At 43.6% G+C, this 21,328-nt stretch overlaps 1 protein-coding gene across 1 annotated transcript; it reads right to left on the bottom strand.

Moving 5' to 3' along the window:
* Nucleotides 1-6: 6 nt before the first annotated feature.
* On the bottom strand, nt 7-15,406 carry LOC144151939 (uncharacterized). The gene is made up of 5 exons (XM_077683117.1): nt 15,207-15,406; nt 6,822-6,961; nt 3,249-3,313; nt 1,273-1,353; nt 7-302 (listed from the first exon to the last, which is right to left on the bottom strand). Exons 1-5 carry the CDS (start codon nt 15,336-15,338, stop codon nt 163-165), a joined length of 558 nt encoding a protein of 185 aa, XP_077539243.1. The 5' UTR covers nt 15,339-15,406; the 3' UTR covers nt 7-162.
* Nucleotides 15,407-21,328: the final 5,922 nt, after the last annotated feature.

The raw sequence follows: 21,328 nt of genomic DNA, 5'->3' as shown, positions 1-21,328 counted from the left end.
GCAGGTTTGAACATAAAAATTTAGTTCTGCTACTACTGCAGTCCCCACATACGAATCCTTGATGTTTTTATTTGTAGGCCGAGAAATGGACAGGACAATTACATTGATTTTGTCATGATTCTTTTCTTTTACAAATCCGACACCGGTTATAATTTTCCAGCACTATTTGTAATCCCCTTCGCCATCGGGGCAAAGGTCTCTGCTATGCTTGGGAGCAACGACACCGCAAGTGTCAACGAACTGGTCGATGCAGAGCTGAGGCACATTATCCTTCACTGTTTTTGTGGTCCAAAGCATGCATGCTGGAAAGAAATGGCAAATTAGGAAGAAAGCACTCGCAATTTCTCTTTTAGGCTGTAGTAAAACACCAATCTCGTCGCAGCATGATTGTTTGGGGCAGCGAAGTCTTGGTGAACATCACCTTGCCGGAATCATTTAGTAGAAAAACTGCTGTTCATGTGTCTGGGCGTCGTATTGCTAGGTGGTAACTTGCCAAAGTTAATGTGCGAAAAGAATGCTAGTTCCACAAAATATTGTTCTCCTTATTACTCTGAGCCACTGCCAACACAAAGTGCTAGAAAAGAATTTCACCGAAATCTTGCCGGCCATTTATGTAAATATACATCAAAGACAACGAGGAAGTATGAAAACGGCAAATACCTTGCGCTCATTTTTATACCTTATTTCTGTAGATTATATGGTGTTGTTTTTGTTGTACTTGGAGCTGCCGTTAACGGAAGATGCCCGGTGCCCGTAGGTATTCCTCATTAAGGCTCAAGCGGCGATAACTATACAGAAAAACTGAGTAGATAACTACTCAGATAACTATCTGCATACCGCTGCATGATCAAAGGTGCTTTATGTTTGCATTAGAAAGGTGTTGCCTTCTGCAGTTAGGCGCTCTAACTGCTAGCCAAATGCAGCTGACACTGAATAGAACGGTCGAGGCAACTCTAGGCGTGCATTATGCAAATTTTATTCACCACTCCTTGCATTATATCTACTTCAGGTAAGCACATTGTACTGGCCACATTTAGTTCATAATGGCTTTCTTATTTTGAGAGCCCCTCGTATTGTCGCGATGCTATTGTCTGCTTTTCGAGGCAGGCACTGCCTTTGCGTCGTCAGCGGCGCAATTAAGACAAAAAATTATTCCACATTGAACAAAGCGCCGGTGTAAATCCCAAGTGACTTAGCTTGTTTCAGCATTCCCTGACTATGTTCCCTCCCATTTAGACGGAGTTACATGAGCGTGAAGGCGATAGTACTTACTATATCCATGAAAGTCCAGGTCGGTAATGACACAGTTCTCGTAGTCGGTGTAGTAATATCGTGCTTGAAAGGGTTCAGGCTCTGTAATTTTGTACATGAAGTTTTCACCCACTTGGGGATGCATACAAGATCACAGACAAAATCATCAAGAGAAACAAAACATAGTTTCGGTCACCATAATAAATAAACTAACACATAGTTTGCGCAATCCGTTCTGGCAAGCCAAAATATTTCAGTGCTATTTTTCCTAGCCCAAGCCTTGGTAGGGCAAGTAGCGTGAGAAGGAAAGCTGAGCGCGCCATGCAAGCAGACGACAGAAGGGAAGGCATGAACAAAAGATTTCTCTTCCTGAAGTTCAGTCTCTCAAATGCCCCGCCTTTTGCTCTGCCGGTAAACCGATACGTGAATTTCTGGAAGAAATTTTTTCAACATGTTTGTCATACAAAAGGATTCCTGCCTTCAAGTTGCCCTTGTACTCTGTTTCTATCTATTTCACATAAACAGTTGACCTGTGTGTGGCATTTGTTGCTCTATTTATCACAATACGACCGTGAATGCACAAGACAAAACGAAGGGATTCCCAGAATTCTGCCCAGTAGATATGTTAATAGACCATTGTTCCGACTTAACACAAATCGTCTGAACAATACAAATAAACACGTCCTTAATGTCCACAGCTGCAAATCTCAAACCAAGGTTTAGTGCACATAGACTATTAACCATATAAGCAAAGCAAAGGCCACAGAATGTGACTACAGTGATGAAAATTTTATCGGAAAACATCATTGGGCTAACCTAAATAAGCCAAGTTAGTTCAAATAAAAAGCTCCCCAAACACAAACAGTTTGACGTCATGTTAGCACTTTGTATGAGGCGTTTATTGCAAACTCATTATTGTCCAATTGCGCGTCGTGTCCGCGCATTTGTACAATCACTCTTAATTAAATCGGCTTTTCTCATTCTGTCGGTTACTATAACGTTGTGCATACCCGCGTTTGGTTCACCAGCGAAAAATACACATAATGAGAAAGTTTATATAAATAGTAGAGAAGAGAACAGTACTACTTCCCCATGCGCACCTTCTGCAACTTGTATGATCGCACTGCTCATCTGAATATCAGGATAGATATCGAGCACAAGATTCTGAGGTCCCCAGTGCGTACTCCGCCTCTACGTTTATTGAGTTACAGTCACTAGGCTGTGGTGTTATGGGAGTGGCGTCTTGTCTCCCATTCCACAGGCGTCTGCTTTGGCTCCCACCCAGACGCAAATACGGCAAAATTGCCTTTCAGCTGAAATATCTGAAGTTGTTGACGCCCCTTCCTTGAGAAGGGGCCCAAACCAATTCAATTTCATACATTTTTTTTAATTCTTTGAGCCGCCGCAAATATTTCATTTCTGCTCTCTTTACCGCTTTCACTTGATTTTTGATCTCTCGAGTTAGCTGCAGTGCTTCTTTTGGGCAGAACGGACGAGAATAGCGGAGAAAGTAGCTTCTCTTCCGTTATGTTTTCTTTTTCGGTTCTTTCTATTCACTGCTAGCTCTTCAATATAAGCTAGGTAACGCGCGCCGCACCAAGTCATACTAACCTTTCAAAACACCTATCTGCCTCAAGTTAAGCCCATTTTCATCTCAATATCCAATAACGTACAGTTCAAACGCTTCCATGATATTCTTCTTACAAAACGTGCAAGTAAGTCGCATTGCTGTCACCTAAAACAACTTTGTGTGTGTAATAAGCCTGTTAACCAAGTGTTTTCTGCGAAGTTTGCAGCAAACTGTGGTTTATTTGTGGCATGACACTAAACAGCCTCAAAGGAGTTACAAGTTTTGCCGGGCGAGACCACATGTGCACAAGCGAATTTAAAATAATAGAAAATAGCAATTTTCTTTTCAAATTTTTGGTGGGTTTGTATTCAGTTACAGTTGTACACAGAGTGGTTGGAGCAGTGCATGTTCTCTGTATTCTACTTACCATCTTCCACAGTTATAACATATGTTGCGGGAGAGTCTCCTGGCTTCACAAAAAAGTCCATAAGCCTGCACACGCAAACCAAACTGTGTTACCTCTTTTCGACAACAGCAAAATTCCCACCGTACTTTTCAAGTTCCCCCCAAAAACCATACACAGCTTCAATTGTTTCAGAACTTTGTGTACAGAGCAAGTTGTGGTTCCAAAGCAAATTCGGCACCACAAAAAATCACGCAGGTTGCTGATTGTGCGAGGTGAAGCAAAAAAAAAAAGCATAAGATGAAAGACGAAGCGCACGCCCAAAACAGCCAAATTTTCAGCTGACAGTCACAATCCCCCCCCAGTCACCAATACTGCTTCTTAGCTTAACTGTTTTGTGCTGCTTCTTGCATTTTACTTGAACTTTCTTGACAATAGGAAAATTAAAATTGTATCACGCAGATATTCTGAGCGCTTGATATTGGTAATAAATACAGTTTACCAGAGCTAACTTTATTTCATAAGAACGTGCTGATAAACAGGCATTAAAGTGCCTATCTCGCCGAACATAGTGCCATTTGCAGCCGAGAGGCGCCCATGACCAGATCAGACGACGCGGTTACTTGTAGACCGGTACTTTTATTTAGTGCTGTGTTTCCCAAGAGCAGGCCGTAAGATAGAAAATATTTTCCCCTAAGCTACTTTATTTTTGTCCCCAGTGACGAGCATATATTCCTTCTCCGTCAAACAAGGTGCCCGTACGCGGCAGTTGAACGCATAAAACACGACAAGACAACCGCGCGTCATTAGAATGCTTACAGGATCCATGAAGACAAAAGGGAAGTTTGGTTCATTTAAAAGATTGCCTGGTTAGAATAGTACTGACACCACGTTTAACGCAAATTTCACTAATATAAGCTACATAATTAGGAAAAACGAGAATGACCATGCGACCCACTTGCTCATTTCCTGGACTCGCACCTATGACGCTTTACGGGCAGCTGTGCGATTGACCGTGTCCGGTAAAATACAAAGGCAAGTAAAGCAGGGCTTATATGCTTGCAGAACAGGCTCTCTGTGCTTAATATAATGCACATTATTTTTGTAGCAATAAGAATGGTGGGGTAAAATATAAAGATTACGAACGCACACTTTACCATGGAAGCACGAGCGCGTACTGCGCACATTATGCCAGTCATAGCTGCACAGCCGTCCCGCGCGTGGAGCGTCCACTGGCCGACTGGCACATGCGACTTTGCCTCGTGTAACTCTGTCGAGCATACCCAATGATCGAGAAAGCAATTACCATGAAACACAGTAAAAATTAGACAGTGACAAATTCGGTCAAACACAAAGCGAGTCTGGACCTCGGTCCTGAGAAGTATCGTAGCGCCGTCTGGGAGGACAGGCGGTAAACAAGGCGTTTTGACGTTCGCTGCAGCCAGAGTCGGCATACCAATGTTTGCTTACGTACCTGGCCTGGTAGTCCTCACAGACGTCATAAAAACACACGATTAAGAGATAGAATTAAAATTTGGACTGAATTGTTTAATTTCTCAGTGAATAAAACATCGTTTGATGCTGGACAAGCGCTGTGGGCACTATAAAGAGCATATCTTTCGAATTTAAACAAACTTGAATTTTGTCTTCATGGACCCTTGAAGGGAAATATTTCATAACGAATGTGGAATATATATATGGGCTTTCATGCTTACGTGGGTAAAGTATGGGGTGTCATTAGTTCGCAGGACGACGCTAAAATCGTTTACTCATGAAGTTTTCAGAAAAACGTCCACGATAAAAACGTCCACTCTGTTCCTGCTCTGTCTTCTCGACGAAACTTACCTTTTTCTTTGCCTCCGTTTCTGTGAAACGTCTCTAGCCCAGCTCTCTCAAACAATTGTATCCTTGCAAAATACAGAAAAAGGAAGTGTTTTATGGTCCCGACAATGTTTTATTGCGCCTGAAAACTAATCCTGTACGTATTTCAAAAATACATCTGTTGCAAATGATAACGTTCAAGTATTGATCATGTCGCTGTGGCTCCTCAAAACCAGCTGAAATACACTTCATCTTCATGAGTTTTTTTATAGTTGGCAGTTTAATGTCATGTCTAACATTTAGCACGGGTGACAACTTTCCAAGTTCTTATTGGTTTCATGGCGGCTGTGTTTGACAAAATTTGCAAATCGCACGATATCTTTTTGGAACTGATCGGTGTGCCCGCAGAAGAAAAGTTCAATAAATAAAATTGGACACCCTTGCCTTTTTTATCATTGCAACACAGCGGTGTGTAATTCGTTACTGCAGTGCAATCCCATATTGTATTTTCAACCGCATATACGAAAGCATGCTAAAAATGACAGTAACATCCAATACAACGCGCGCCTATCAGTAAACATCAAAACGGTTTTTCTACACACTTTCTTGGATGCGAATATAATTCGCACCCTGCTTTCATTCAAGCCAATTATTTCTGAAAGCAGCTACATCGATATATGTGGGCTGGTTAATTTTGTTAATAGTTTCTGTGGCTCACAAAATCAATTCTGTGGTGCTGACGATTAATTCGTGGAAGGTAGCGTGATTTGTATTCCGTACGCAATCTGCGAAGAATTCACAACGCTTGTCGTTGCACCTTTCTGTCGCGTTTGGTCCAGGCCACAAAAGCCACGTGTCGTGTTTTCTGAGCGAGCCTGAACAATTATCGGACATGTATAAACGCATCTGGAATCAATGCCTCTCAATTGCTCAAAAAAGTTATTCTTAAAATTAGGAAGTTCCCCATTATCTCTCGACCTAGACCCCGCTTTTGTGAACAAGCGGCTGCAGGCAGATTACCGCGTTCAGCTAATATCTCACGAAAATCTAAAACCTAATGAAACACCCAAATGTACAAGTACTAAAAAATACAGCCAATGATATTGTACAACCACCGTGAAAAAAATTCGAAAAGTGTGCAATAGCGTTTTTTTGTAAACTGTTGGGAACGCTTCTAGCATCTGACTGCCATGCCGTGAAATAATTTATGAGAAAAAACAGGACCAGTCTTATGGACAAGCCCAGTACTTTTATCCCCGAAATTTATTTGATTAGTTTTGGTCAAGAAGACTGTAATATAGCGATTGGAACAGAACTGACTGTTATGGACAAATGTGTCGTGAATTGTACAGATGTAGACTGTTTTCGCTTCTAAATGCCCAAAGAAGTTCAGAAATACCACGTTAGCAATGATAAAAGCTTTGAATTTACACGCGCCCAAGAAATAGTGCGGTAGTGATTTTTCGTAGGAATTTTGCGTCGGTATTTTTTACTTATATGCCACGAGATAATACAAACAGTTCCCTTTTGCTACCGGTTGCTTTCCTTCTATACGTTTATTTAGAAAGCGCCTGGATTCATGGCCGCCCATTAGAGCAGTCGACTTCGTCTTTCTGTTATGTGTACGCTGCTTCGCAGCTTCCACAGCCATTTAGGTGTTCCTAGCTATGAAGCACACTTCATCTAACATGAGAAAACAGCTGCCAGGATATGTTCATATGGCAAGAATGAGGCCTAATATTTTTTGTACACTAAAAACTGCTCACTTATACATACCCATTGACACCAAAATCCATGGCGTAAACAGCTGTGCGTGCCTCCGGATCAATTGCGGTACGCCAAGCAGCAACACATTCAAACACGGTGTCGTTGTTTGAGTCAGATATGGCCACTGGCGAGTCAAAGATTTGCCATATCTGTGTGGGTCAAAAAAATCAAACATCAATTCTTATTAGCAAATATGGTTGTTTCAAGCACGTAACCCCAGTAGTCCTAACACCATTACGGTGATTACAACCAAAATAACTTCCTCAAGGGGGAAATATTTGCTCTGTATCCTTCTTTACATTTTAACCCCCGTTTCTCATCGTTGTAGGTAACGTGGCAAGTGCTCGAACAGCACTAACGTTTGTCTAGAAACTCAAACACAGAAGGAAGATGATATATTGTCGGCAGTTGGCACTTTAGCTGGTAGGGATATTTGCCGGCACTCTCTTCTGATTGGTTGCTCAGGCTCACTTCATTGGGAATGATATGTCTCCCTCTGCAGGTAGCACCGTCTGCCATGGTTAGCGTGGCGCAGTGCTTGCGCCTCTGGTTCGAGATCGCGAAGTCCCAAATGAAATCACAGCCGCCGCAATCCTTCTTTTCGTGCTTTTATAAGCTTTGTTCCTTGTAATTTTCGCCGCCTTATTCATGGTGTTTCTTTATTTAGAGCCTCGATACTTGGTAATACATATCCTCTCGCGTCTGTTACGGCATTCCGTTTTTTTTTTCTTCGAGACCTCGCTCCCCGCGTAGGGTTACGTTGGGTTTTGTTGGGTTAGGTAGGATAGGTTAGGATAGATTATATACTGGCTTAAAATAAAAATGAATAAAACGCGCACGGAAAGCAATTCAGCTGCGCCGGAGATAGTAAAATACCGACTACCGGCAGAAAAATGCCGGCAGGGTGGTCACGTGGCCCCAACCAGGCAAAGTTGGCGCACTTCTGGCAATAATTCGCGCAGCCTAATTTCCCGGCAACCGTAAGCCGGCTGATTAGCCCGGGAGAAAAGTGGCCGGCAGTTTCTTACCATCGCCTGGCTTCACTCATGTGAGATGGGAAGAAACTGCAGGAGACTTTTCTCCTGGGCTAATCCGCCGGCTGCCGGCGAAATTGACGCAGCCATTAGAAATCTCGGGGGTGGGTGGGGGGGGGGGTGGGGGGGGTCTCTATTTTCATGATTTCTTCTTGCTTTGCAATGTACCCCAAGAAATAAAACGCGCGAATAAAAGTGGGTGGGCGACAGTGGCGAAGGATAACGAGCTGAGAGAGAAGAAGGCAGGAGGGTAGAGAAGACTATAGTCAGCGACAGGTTGACTCTGCAGCGGCTTTTTCAAGATCAAATGGAGTTTGTGTCCATCCGCAACCTATGGCGTCTCGCCGTTAGTGTGACGCCTGCGACGTACGTTTGAGAGCAGCCTACTTCCAATATGGCCGCGCTCGCTGGCCGACCGCTGCTGCGTCGTCCAACGACAACGAGGTAGCCGAGAACCAAAAGCTCTGTGTGCGATTTGTGTTACGAATAAGCTGTAGTGCATCAAGAAGCCGGTTATCGTCGTCGGTACCGTGTGTCTCTTTCCGGGTCGTGGTTGGTACGAGAGGAAATCGTGGTGGGCTGTTTTTATGCGGAACGTTGTCACCGAACTGCAGTTTCGGTTTCGGTGCTCATGTTCTAGTACTACAAGTGGGGCAGGCTGAAGCACTGTCTGCTGTTCCTGACCTTGTGTTTGTGTTTGCATTGCATAGACAGTGTGGAACGAAGACACGTCTATTCTTTATCGAGTCCGTAAAGAAGCACTGAATTGAGAAGTCCCAAAAAAACCATTATCCCACTTTGCGGCGGACGCAACAACTACGGCAGTAACGCGTACATTTGTCTCGATATGTGGCTGGAAGAAGTCCTAGACTCGAAAGTTCGTGCATTCCCACTTGTGTGTGTGTTAATGTTATTGTTTAGGAAAAACGTTAGTAGTATCGGCAGGAAGCTTATGTGTCGGAACGTAGTTCTGGTTTATTTCTGGAGAGTGTTTCAATCAACTTTCGGTTCCACTTCCGCGCAGCACGTCAATAGATAGTTTTAGAATAACGTACGCAACCGTACGCAAACAGTTAGCGAACGCTATTTCCTTGCGTCGTTCTCAGTGCGCATGCGCTGTACGTTAAGCCGCTTTGCGTTTAGCGGGCAGAAGACGAGCGGACGTTATTTCAGCGAAATAGCATGCGTACGTGAGGCCGCTTGCGTTTCCAACATGGCGGCAAGTAGCGCGACAATGATCCACGGTTACGCTTTTCTGTCGACCGTAATTTGCTTCGGACGGACAATGTTCCTTGTTCCTACGTTTTTAAAAACGTCGAGTGCTTAGCACATGGCCCTCGGGTAACTCTGTATCGTCGTGACATCGCTGACTTACCGAACGAAACTTTGTAGCCAGGCCAGCGACCTAGCGGTGTGTGAGTGTGTGTGTTCTGGGGGCGATGAGATGCGATGAGATGCGACATTGTGCTTCTGCGGTGGACAGTGCTTCCCATGCTCTGGATTATCTTTCTCGAGCGACGCACGACTCAGCCTCGCACCGGGTATGAACAGTGTGCGTGGCTAACAGCTTTCTTGGCTTCCGCGCCAGAGTTTACGATGTGCAGGAATTTACGACGTGCAGGAGGAGGCAACCGATCGCCGGTCAGTGGCGGTTCACACTTGCAACGCATGTCGTGACGTTCTGTTCGTTCGAAACGCATCTCTGGATTGTTTTGAAGTTGAATAAAATGTTCATATGAGTCAAACCCGAGCATTCGATTCAGGGCGTTCTGTACGGTTGCACGAAAGTAGTTCCGCGGGACTTCAACGCTTTATTTATAGAACGTACTCAGGTAAGAGAAAATTCATGTCGTGCTGTGGCTGTGTTGCATTCAATACTAACGGGGATGCATTTGCTTGCACTTGATTGGATAGTCGTCAAATGCCCAAGCACTTCGGCACTCCGCTAGCAGATCAGCCGGCGAGCCATTTTGCAAACCATTCAACAGATGTCGCCCTATGCACCAACGTGTCGGTACTCAAAATTTATGAGACGCTCTACTAAAACTCCCCTCGCGGTGTTTACGTAGCGTAACCCGAAAATTTAGCGTTTAGCTTACGCAAAGGCTACAAACGCTGTACTAAAACTCTCTAATGTCTTCCGACGTTATCTGTCGTCGCGCGTTAGCGTTACGTCAGAAATCGCCATTTCCCGCTATTCCCACGTTATATTTCAAACAATGGCTGAATGAACCTACTAGCACCCATTATAGCAAGCAAATATTATTCCATAAGTGACGAAGGACGAGCCAAGATGTACTCACTGCTGAACGGTATTAGCTTAACCGGAGATGCTCCTCTGGGAGGCGTTCGGAGATCGCCTCTCTCCTCTCTATAGATTACACAGCGGATTATAAAAGGCGCGTGGGCACATGGCCGACAGTTTGCTAATTATATAAAAAAATCAAATTATATAAAAATGAAATTTTATAAAAAAATGAAATGGGATTCGAACCCGCACCGTGCGAAAACATTCGTTTAGTGCTCCAAACCAGTGGTCAATTAAAATATACGAGACTTGAGAGAAATAACAATAACAGACTAGGGATAAATAGCGAATAGCACATGCCAGAACGACCGTCGTAAAATGAGGACGACTCTGAACCAACTACTAAATCGCGCATCCTAGCCAGTACCACCAAAAAAATAATCGACAACGACATTTAGGTACAAGGAGCACAGTTTCCGGATACATTTACGATTACTCTTAACTGTGGGGCCAGTACAGTAGATACACGTGCGTGTAACAACATATGCGCTGCTTTATCCTCAGACGGTATTTTTAAAACCCACCAGTGAATCCGAAGTAGCGTCTTTCAATACCTAAAAAAACAGCAGCGCCAGTGACGTCGATCGCTTGCATATAAGGCCTGTAGAGCACGTACTAGATATCTTAGCACCCGTTCTGCCTCACATTTATAATCTGTCACCGTCTTCCGGTGTATTCCAGGACGAAATGCTAACTTCAAAACTTTCGGCATTATAAAGAAAAGGTGAGAGAACCGCTTGTATAACTACAAACCCATGGTAATTTCTATCAATCTGTTCTGAAGGTCTAGAAAAGTTATTATTAACCGCATGTAAATATTTCTTCAAACAAAATTCTTTTATCAAGATACCAGTAAGCTTTCCCAAAGAACAGATCAATACAGCTTTTACATTAAGGTATTCGCCGCGTAGCATTCGGTCTAATTAAATTATACCTGCACTCCAGACAGAAATGCGTAGAAGTAAGCAACATCCGCTCGCAGATACGACAAACGCACACAGGTGCACCACAAGGAAGCATCCTAGGCCCTCTACTCTTCAATATTTACATAAATGATGCGGTTAACATAGACGTCAGCACAACATATATAATTTACGCACACGACACCGCCGCGATGTTAACATCAAAAGATGGTCATGGTGTGGCCTCGACCGCGAATGCGGTCTTTGAGAACCTGAGCTTGTCCTGTAGGAGTAATGGTCTTAACGCTGACACAGAAAACATGAAAGCAGTACTGTTCCAACCAAACAATAATTATCTATGGGTAGCGACATCACGTTTTCTTCCTCCATGATTGACCTTGTACACTGTGCTAAACCACTGGGAGTTCTCTTCGACCACCGCATGTCATGAAATGACTTTATAAATGTTCTAATCAGTAAACTTTTCAAAACAGATGGACCTATGTATCTCCCACCTAGCGGGAAAGTTCTGATTTAACAAGCTATCTTTCAAGTCACATAAATTATTTTGCTATTTCGTCCAGGCAACCACTTTCTCTACAAACTTGCACGACCTGCTTCCACCATGATATTATGTATATTTTGTGGACATAAAGAAATTTCAGTTTCAAGGAAGGCTTCTCAAAGGCCTACCCCGGCACACATTTTGATGTTTGTTTCTTGGATTGCCGCTTTATGAACTGAGCATTCCTGTATACCGCTAATGCAGTAAACTTCGTTCCTAGCCCCTACAAATAACTACACAACAAGGAATGCGTTCTTTAAAGCAACAAAAGTGATTGCAGATGTATGGTGTGCTAGTTCGGTTAGTTCACCCTAGCTGTATATATAGTGGAAAGCGCTTGTACCTTCAATAGTAAGTATAAGCGATCTCCACTCCAGCCACGCAGCAACAACTAGGCCCTACAGATGCCCTGGTAACGTTATTTCACCCAGCGAAAAAGTGCTTGCCATACCTCGGCCTTACGGTTTACAATACAAAGTTCCGTTGATTTGAATTTTGCATTTTCTGTTAGCTTCACTGACAATTCTCCTGCTTTTCTATTGGTCTGTTTTTTACTAGCGTACCTGTTGCAGAGGCATATGTAGCTTACAGCTCTAGCGAATCGAAGTCAGCGAAGCGTGGTAGTTGAGAACACGTATTCAATGCGCGTAACGGGCAGCTACTTTGACTTCATATACCTTACTAAGCTTCATTAAGACTACAAGCTGACAAAATAAAGCGAAATTCTGCCGTGAACAAATCTTGACGGGGCTCAGTTTTAACGGTACCAACCAACTGAGACCACCCGCCCACAGTGGTGCGAATGACTCCGTCGGAGGGTCTCCGAGCCGTGCAGTACGTGCAGTGATGCCAAACAGCACGATTACGCGCCATTAAAAAATCCTAGAAAATCTGTAGGTAGAATGCAGACAGGAGTACAGCAATTGAGAACTGCTCTTTCTAGTGTATAAATTCGTGTAAACGCACCCAGAGCGGTCGAAACCCGCCCTACACTTCAGAATGCAGTGATGCCAAACAGCCCGATTACGCGCCATTAAAAAATCCTAGAAAATCTGTAGGTAGAATGCAGACAGGAGTACAGCAATTGAGAACTGCTTTTTCTAGTGTATAAATTCGTGTAAACGCACCCAGAGCGGTCGAAACGCGCCCTAGACTTCAGAATGTATTTCCGCCAGTGGCCCCGCAATGTTCTTAAATCACTTCAGGGTCCGTTTGAGGTCTAAATTGTCGCCAGTGCTTGTTTCGGCCAATAATACTAGTAATGTGGCTTAGAAACAGTACATACTGAGAACGCAAGTATGAGGAACTCGAGCGGGATATGTATCACTGTCGCAAAACTAGAGTTTGCCCATGATGGTTTGTCGCCTTTTATTAGCCACTCAAGACAGCGAACTAAATACGGATTCTTTATGAAGCAGTGCAAGTGCCATCGGGGGCACAGGTTTGCTTGAGAAACTGGTGAGAAACACGCCCAGTGCGCATACAAAAAAAAACTTTTATTTTCGTTCTTTCTTCAGGAGTACTCCGGTTGCATGAAACTTTTTTATGTTACTCCTATCCACGTACCGTACAGTTTTTTAATCGGTCACAAGTCGGTGGTTCTCCTTTTTCTGAATTATCCTTTTCTTTCACATGCCCTACATTGCACGTCAGAGAGCGACCAATCGATCAAACTATCTTGCGCCATCAAATAAAATACAATAAACTAAGATGCCTGTTTTGAAAGTTTCGAAAGCTTCAAAGCGTCCATTTGAAACATTGCTTTTATGGGACGGTACGGAAGCTTGTCGCCAAGCAAAAATAAATACCAATTTTCTCAGTCTTTACACACTAAAGAAACGAAAGATAGACGTTGGACGCTCATAAAATCACCATGAACGAGGTTCATATGTACCATCGAACTAGTTCGCAACTCTTCTTCATGCTTCATTTCTGCCTACGGTAAACCTGAAACCATAGGCAGAGATGAAGCATGAAGAAGAGTTGCGAAGTAGTTCTTTTTGTTTCATCTCTGCCTACGGTTACCCGCCGCGGTGGCTCAGTGGCTAAGGCGTTGTGCAGCTGAGCACGGGGTCGCGGGTTCGATTCCCGGCCGCGGCGGCCGCTTTTCTGATGGAGGCGAAAAGCAAAAACGCCCGTGTGTACGAGATTTCGGCGCACGTTAAAGATCCCCAGGTGGTCAAAATTAATCCGGAGTCCTCCACTACGGCGCGCCTCATCGCCTGCGTTGCATCGGCGCGTTAAAACCCTACAATCAATCAATCAATCTGCCTACGGTTGTAGAACGCCCGTTTATTTAAAAGATGACCCATCAAATGAGACTAGAGTGTCCCATAGCGGCTATATAACATATTTATTGAGTGGACAATTGTCCATAAAGGCTATATTGGCGGCGGCAGCATTGAAACTTAGGGGATAAACAAAACGTTAACATGCCCTTTGCCGGTTTTTGGGCTGAAACGTTAGGTCTGACAACTCATGCATTCAAATCGCGCTTACGATGTCCACACTTTTGAAAAAAAAAGGTATGTACACTTGTAAACGCCAGTGTAGCTTCCGACAGGCAGCACAAACGCACGTAAAATATATTTGTTCTGAAGAATAGTGTTGAATCAACACCTGGAGCACTTCGTAGAGAATTGTTTAAGAAAAGACGACTTGCCTTTTTTGTTTTTATTATCATATTTGACCGGCAAAACGATAGCGATTTACTTAGGCTTCCTTTTTAAGCTTTAGCGTTTCTCTTAAATGCGAACAAAAATACATCGTGTGCAGACCATAGGTAGAGCTGCTATTGCCAACTGCACGTCAACGTTCGCCCAAATGAGTTAAAATAAATGAGATGACGTAATAAACAATCATAACGCCCAACAAAACTAACTTTGCTACAGGAACACTTTCTCGCAACCATGTATTTTAGATCTAACAAGAGAGACAGAGAGAGAGAAATAACTTTATTCCGAGAGGCTGGTGATCCTAGGGGTCGGCCAAGAGCCCTTGGGCACTAGCAGAGTCTTCAGCCAGCTGGACGGCCCACACTTGATACGCTGGGTCGTGGCTGAGCAACACGGTCTGCCATTGCTCCGCCCGAGTAACTCTGCGCGCAGGTGTTGCCAGCTGCGGGCAGGCCCATAGCGTATGTGCTAGATCTACCCTTTCTTCATTTGTGGCATTTGTCCGAATGTTGCCCTGGATGGCAGTAGCTATACATAACCGGGTTTGGATATGAATTCGTTTGAGTGCAAAATTTTCTGACTTTGGATGGCGGTATTCAGAGTAACGACCTGTAGGCTGTGCACATCATACCCTTAGCTTCATAATAGTACTGCTGAAATAAAAACAACTTGAACGGTTCTTAAAAAATGAATTCTTTCTTGACAGCATTTGTGCGGCGGAAAAAGTTCATTTCATTGTCACGAAAGATAAAATACTGTACGCTCGTTGAGTGTGTTTAGTTTACCAGTTCGAAGCACAACGGCAAAAAAGCAGGAATCAACTTCTTTTGGCGTCGCCTTAAAATTAGCGCGAGACGTTCATTCATATGAGCCAGAAGCGCAATGTCGTAACGCGAAAAAAAAATGTTACCTTGAAACTGTCGGTCACATCATGCTGCAGTTTCCGGGGACCCGGAGGATTGCCTGTTTCTCCTGCCGCCAGCGAAAGGACAAAATAAGTTAACAGGACCCAATGCATAGCTCTTCCTATGGTCTGGTTCATCTAAAAACTGGAACGCAACAGCAACAGGCACAGGTTGCACAGGTACGGTCGTCCAATATGCGAAAGCCTATATACCGGCGCGTTGTGGAGTACCTTTTTTATTCTTTCCCCATTTTTTCTCATTAATGTGCGGATGATAAAGATTGCTGCACGTGATACACGCAGTGCAGGCATGCATAATTTCTTTCTCAGAAATAATTAGAAGAAAGGGTATGGTAAAAAATAGACAGGCGATTTCCTGCCACTGCTTTAATGCCAGTATGTAAAACCACCTGCCCAACTCACGTCAAAGTGTGGCTGCGAAAGATCGCAGACGAGATTAGTGAGAAACAAGTTGGGCAAAATGTTTTACCAAAACATGACTGATGCCTATTCAATCTTTCCAAGTTCCCCGTCGGGAATACGCACATGACATATGTCCGCTTAAGTGATATACGAACCATACGCGTGCTGACCCGTGATTTCATAGGTGGCTTGATAGTGAAACTCTTGGGCTTCAAACCAAGCAACCCTGATTAAAATTTGTACGAGGAGGTGGAGTAATTTAAAATTGAAATATCTTTAGATAATATTCCTTTTTTTACATGTTGCCTCCAACGCGTTGAATAGTGAAATACGAAGATATAATCCTCATCGGTTAACTCGAAACTAATACGCAGAGCAAATACACCTGACTTGCTGTTTTATCTATGGTATTTATGCTGTGCAAAAAGCAAATGACATCGTTATTTGGAATGGGGCGGTGGTATGAAGTGAAATTATAACAAACTTCTTGCTGTTTGTTTGCATTTGACATACATTATGGCTTACTGGCTGTGAGTGCATTAAAACATGTTTTTAGCAAGTATATGCCATACCCGCCTACATTAGTGCTCGGCGACCTTTATGGAGCCTAACTTGAATTCTGGCATGTAGCTTAGAGGCGTATGCAGCCTGATAACTAGGATACCCATAACCATGTCTAAGACGCCGTCAATACGCTCAGTAATCGTTTTGTCTGAACGGGGCTCCAAAAATGATGATCAGTTGAGGTCGCGAATAGGATGAGGAATGATTTGCATTCTCTTGTATGGTTTCAACAAAATATTTCAGGAGGCGTATCCTTTATGCCCCAGTTCGTGAGATCACGAACACTGTACCTGAGGATGCACATGACGTCTTATGATATCAGATTTGAAGCAGGTGCACTGGGCCAATATCGCAGGTTAGGTGGACATTCGAAGGGGTAACTGATAGCAGTACCAGTCTCGCCGATGTATTCTGTAATAGTCTAGGGGGACTGTCAATATCAATCCCCCGTGCATAGGATATGAATGGGCTGTTTGGAGGCACGCAGCGTGAAGTAGTGTGTTGTGCTTTATTATGTATCGGTTTGTAATTGGGCGTAGTAATGACGCCCACGGTCCAGAAGTGTAAGGTGGCTCTAAACTAGCCAGTTCCTTCCTCTACGTTTTGACGTTGTCGACACAAGAATGAGAATGGGTTCTATCGCCACGCAATGAAAGAGCTAATTGGGTGGCAATAGAGTTGAGTAGGCATTCTAGGAACAGCCTCATAATTGAGGCATAATACCGAGGTGTACTTCACCTGGCAGACTTTTCGAGCGGTAATGATAGGTTTCATTGTTTCTTTGTCAGAATGCTTGAAGCAGACACATTGCATATTGCGATTCGCAAAACTCGATTTGAAGTAAGCGAAAAGGACACTAGATGCTGTATGTTGCGGTACTAAATACCTGTAATGTGCAGGTAACGAATTAAATAGAAGATTTTTTAGTTCAAAAATAATATATGCTTACTGGTGCTATTTACAGACCAACACAGTCCAGTTTTTTTGAAAACTTGAAATGGCAGTAAGATGTTTGCCCAGTATGTCTCCTGTTAAGCAGAAGCATTCGGTTTCAGGGCAGATGGCTACACCATTTTCATAGATGGCAAATATAGCAGGCATATCTAATTCCCTCGAGGCACTCTGGACCAAAACCACAAAGTAGGAAATATAATACAAATGTAATATTGCCCCTTCAGGGTGTCCTGTGTTCAAACGCTGTCTAATAGACGTGCAACCAAGATGGTAGCGATCGATTTGAATACTTCACCATGACAATCTACAGCAGATACAATTTAAGGTAATTTAAACGTTCGCGGCGCAATTATACATGAATATTTTATGAGGGCAATAATGTGCTATCTGCGCCAAGGGACAAACGAATATACAACAATGTTGCGTTATGATTCCTAAGGCTAGACGTGCACAATGTCGCAAGAGCGTTATGATTCCGTCATAAGAAAAGAAATTATCACAATATATTTTAGCAAAAATGTTATCTCTCTGTGCGAGAGCGCTCAGTCGCTCTGTTGATAACTTCTCAACGAGCGTTAGCTAAGAATTTACAACCCTCTTTTCCGAACACACCACTGATTGTAGTGTAAAAGCATTGTACACATAAAACGCCACACGCTTATATACTCGAAAAAACTTCTCTCTATTACTCACGTTCTCTATCCGCCGCTTGACCAATTTTTTGAACAATTCAGCTCTATCTACTTCAAAAGCTTTATAAACTCTACCTTTTGCGTGAGCTGTTTCTCATTGAAGGCAGCGTAGTGAATTTGAATGAATTTATTGGGTCGTACGTTGTAAACCGGAAAAGGCTAACCCTCAGAATAAGTTCAGTGTGTGCTTCCTTCACCATCATGAAGGGCTGTACAGTCACTAATCTACATCGAACACGTGATGCTTAACCAGTTACACCAACATCGCACTCAATGGCGGAGGCTGAGGGCAAGAGGAATATTTGCGAGTGATTGCAAACCGTAATTTTGACGACAAAAAGTTGGAGTGGCGTCAACAACGTGTTTATATTCGTTGTCATCGTCATCATAATAATTTTTGTGAATATCCCCTTTAAGTCTATTACATACGCGGGCAAGTAAAGCGAGGACGATGATAAAAACATGGTTATAAAAACATACAGGATAAGCAAATACTCGCGCAAAATGCACATTTTCACATCTTTAGTGGTATTTCATTCACAAGATAGTGGCAGATAGCGATTGCTATGAACCTCCTTTAAGATATCTCCATTTATTTTCAACAGAACGAAATCCTTAAAGTGAATGGCATAAATATTTACTTCGCCCTGCAAATACAAGAGAAACGCAGTACGTTTCAGAGCACCATGCCAACAAACACTTTCGCAGCATTTACCTCAAAATCTTGTACGAAAAAAATGGTAGTCTAAAAAGCTAAATGAAAGTTTTTATTCCTCTGAAACTGCATGGACTACCAGCGTAAAGTTTTTGCTCAGGTCGTAGGGTGTCTGAAAAGAATTTGATGTGGGGATTCATACATCAGAGAAGCAGGGCTTTGAAAAAGAAAATTATTTCATTGAACTGAGTTCACAGCCCTACACATCGAAGAAAGAATACAATCACAAGCATGGGTTATCGAGCCTTTGGTACTTATTTCTTTAGTTCGGGCCCAAGCAACAGTAAAAGCGTACAAAGTATGAAGTATGCTAGGTATTGTGACATTGATCGAGTATTTGACGCCCGACACCTCATGGAAATATTGACATTGTTGGCAAGAGTTAATTGAATTCTCGCTCTGCCTAACATTTCGAAGGGTGTTTTTTGTACATAGAAATCCCATTTCCACAAGGAAAGGTGCATGGCAGCATCGAAGATCATTTCGGCTTTATTAAGACGTGTGGTAATTCGCTCATGTAACCGCAGAAACAGCACCAACTAGAATTTCACTACAATGTAACTTGCGGAACAGCTGTGAAGGCTGACGAACACGTAGCCAACTTTGAGGACAATAGGCAAACACTGTCGATGCAGTAGCAAGCAGATCAATAAGTGATCACGCTATTTTGGCCTGTCTGATTTAAACCATTATCTTATATCTAAGGTATTTGGTGTTTGGGAATGCTCCTCGACCTTATGCTGAGTTTTTTACAATTTTACTTCGAGGCTTTTTTCGCCGGTATGCTGGCGGCAGGGGTCTGAACAACCCGGGGTATCGAAACAAGATGCTCACCGCCTGCTGCTTGTTAGCGATTTTATAATGAATTATTTCTAATAAAGTGTAGTCAAATGTGCGTTGACCTGGTGGGCGTGTGTTGGCTGATATCAGCCATCAAAATTGCGTAAAAAATAATGTTTCAAAGGGAATGGTGGATGTCATCTATGATTAGGGGGTGACTTCCGACGAGTCTCAGTGGTGGAGGCAGTGTTGGGGATATGCCCGCCAGCACATATTTTCCATGACCTTGTCTTGGCTTAGGTTCATATATAGCGAACGGGGGTACTTGCATTGATATCGCTAGTTATTGGAATTTTGCCACAGGACAATGCGCATGGCGGAGGGTTCGCACGAAGGCGCGAGGTTGCAGCGTCTGCAGCGTCTGCAGCGTCTGCAGCGGTCTCTTGTTACCTAGCTAAGAACGTCAACAATGACGTCAAGACTAGCCCTTTGTTTAGCTATTCGGCATATTCAGCTGTTCGCCAGACATCTAGGGATATGCGCCACGGCTCTAATCGAAAACAAAGACGGCATACAGACTTTGAAAGGAAGTGGGCGACGCTCATGCAAGTCTTCGCGCACGCTTTGCCTCAGACGTAGCAGCTTTCTTAGGAGCCCGCAAATTCATTTTTTTTCTGTTGTCCGAAATAAATTCTTCGATGCCACGAAACGATATCTTTATTTAAGATGGAATTCAGCTCGATACCGAGCATATTATGATTTATAACCTGGTTGCCGAGTAGGCGCATGCTATCACACTTGGAATAGTATTGCGATTGTAATCTGGCGTTCGCAAATGTTTGGTTTTCAAGTAATGTTTTTATAGCCGAATTATTTTTAAGGCTTTCTCAATGCTGGCAGTGGCAGCTCAGTGTTTGAAAAGCACCTTCACCAGTAAGCAGAAATATTCAGCGATAATTGTGTTCGGGCTGCATTTCTTGTGTTTGTATACAAGTCGAAGCTGTCAGAGGAATCTTGCTTAACTTCCCGAGTTGCACTCAGGATTAAGAGCAACCAGTCAGGAACAGATTGTAGCATAGGGCTGGAAAAAGCCACTTACTTCGCTCATCTGTTCATATAGATTGTGTTGGTCGTCTAAGGAGGGTGGCTTGAGTGGAATAGCTCTGGATCAGTCTAACCGGCAGCTTCCAGATCCTCTATTAATGACATGGCCTACAAAGATAATTTGAAGTGCGAGTTAAAGAACATAAAATTGTACTTTCAGGGCACACTGAACCGATAAATTCAGTAAAGCACTACGTTAGGGTGCCTCAAGCACTGCCACGTGAATTGCGGATATTGTCTACGGAGTATTATTAGCCCACTGAACGACGAAGGTCCACCATATTGCCGCGAACCATACATTGGGTTTGTTTATTTGTGTTTTGCTTTTACCGCCCGGCTGCGCCGGTCTGTGTTATCTCTGCGCCAAGGGAAGCGCGTGTTCCATTCTTTCTTTCTGCGCCGCATGTGTTATCTGTTGTGATAGGGAGAGCATTCCGATCTAACGTGAACAGCCCAGAATAATCTTCTTGGATCTACTATGTTCTCGATGCGAATCGACGTTTCGAGAACCACGCGCGCCAAAAGATAAAAAGCCTGCAGTGCGGACGCCGGGGCATTCGATTCTGCGACGCTCGCTGACGCAAGTCACTTTGTTGACCGCTGCTTCGCCGCCTCTGTATTCTTTTGAGTTGTTAGGGGAGCACAAGTTCGCTCCAATAAACTTGTTTCTCCTGCAAGACAACTGCGTCGTCCTTGGCTTCGTGACATCTGGTGGAGGTGCGGGGTAAGCACCCTTTATGCCCACTACAACCTCGAGAAGCCGCCAAGCCAGTCCAACAAGAGCCAGCCCCCGCCTGCAAGATTTACCACCCGAGTTCGGTTTGATGCCAGAAGGGCCCAAGAAAAGGAACGCTGCAACCAACACCATGGTGCAAGAAACAACGTCGCCAATCGTC

Source organism: Haemaphysalis longicornis, unplaced genomic scaffold (assembly GCF_048455015.1).
Source record: "Haemaphysalis longicornis isolate Haplotype H1 unplaced genomic scaffold, Haemaphysalis longicornis Haplotype H1 scaffold_9, whole genome shotgun sequence".
NCBI classification, from domain to species: Eukaryota; Metazoa; Arthropoda; class Arachnida; order Ixodida; family Ixodidae; genus Haemaphysalis; species Haemaphysalis longicornis.
The sequence above is the reverse complement of the archived record's forward strand: the minus strand, read 5'-3'. Positions and strand labels throughout refer to the sequence as shown.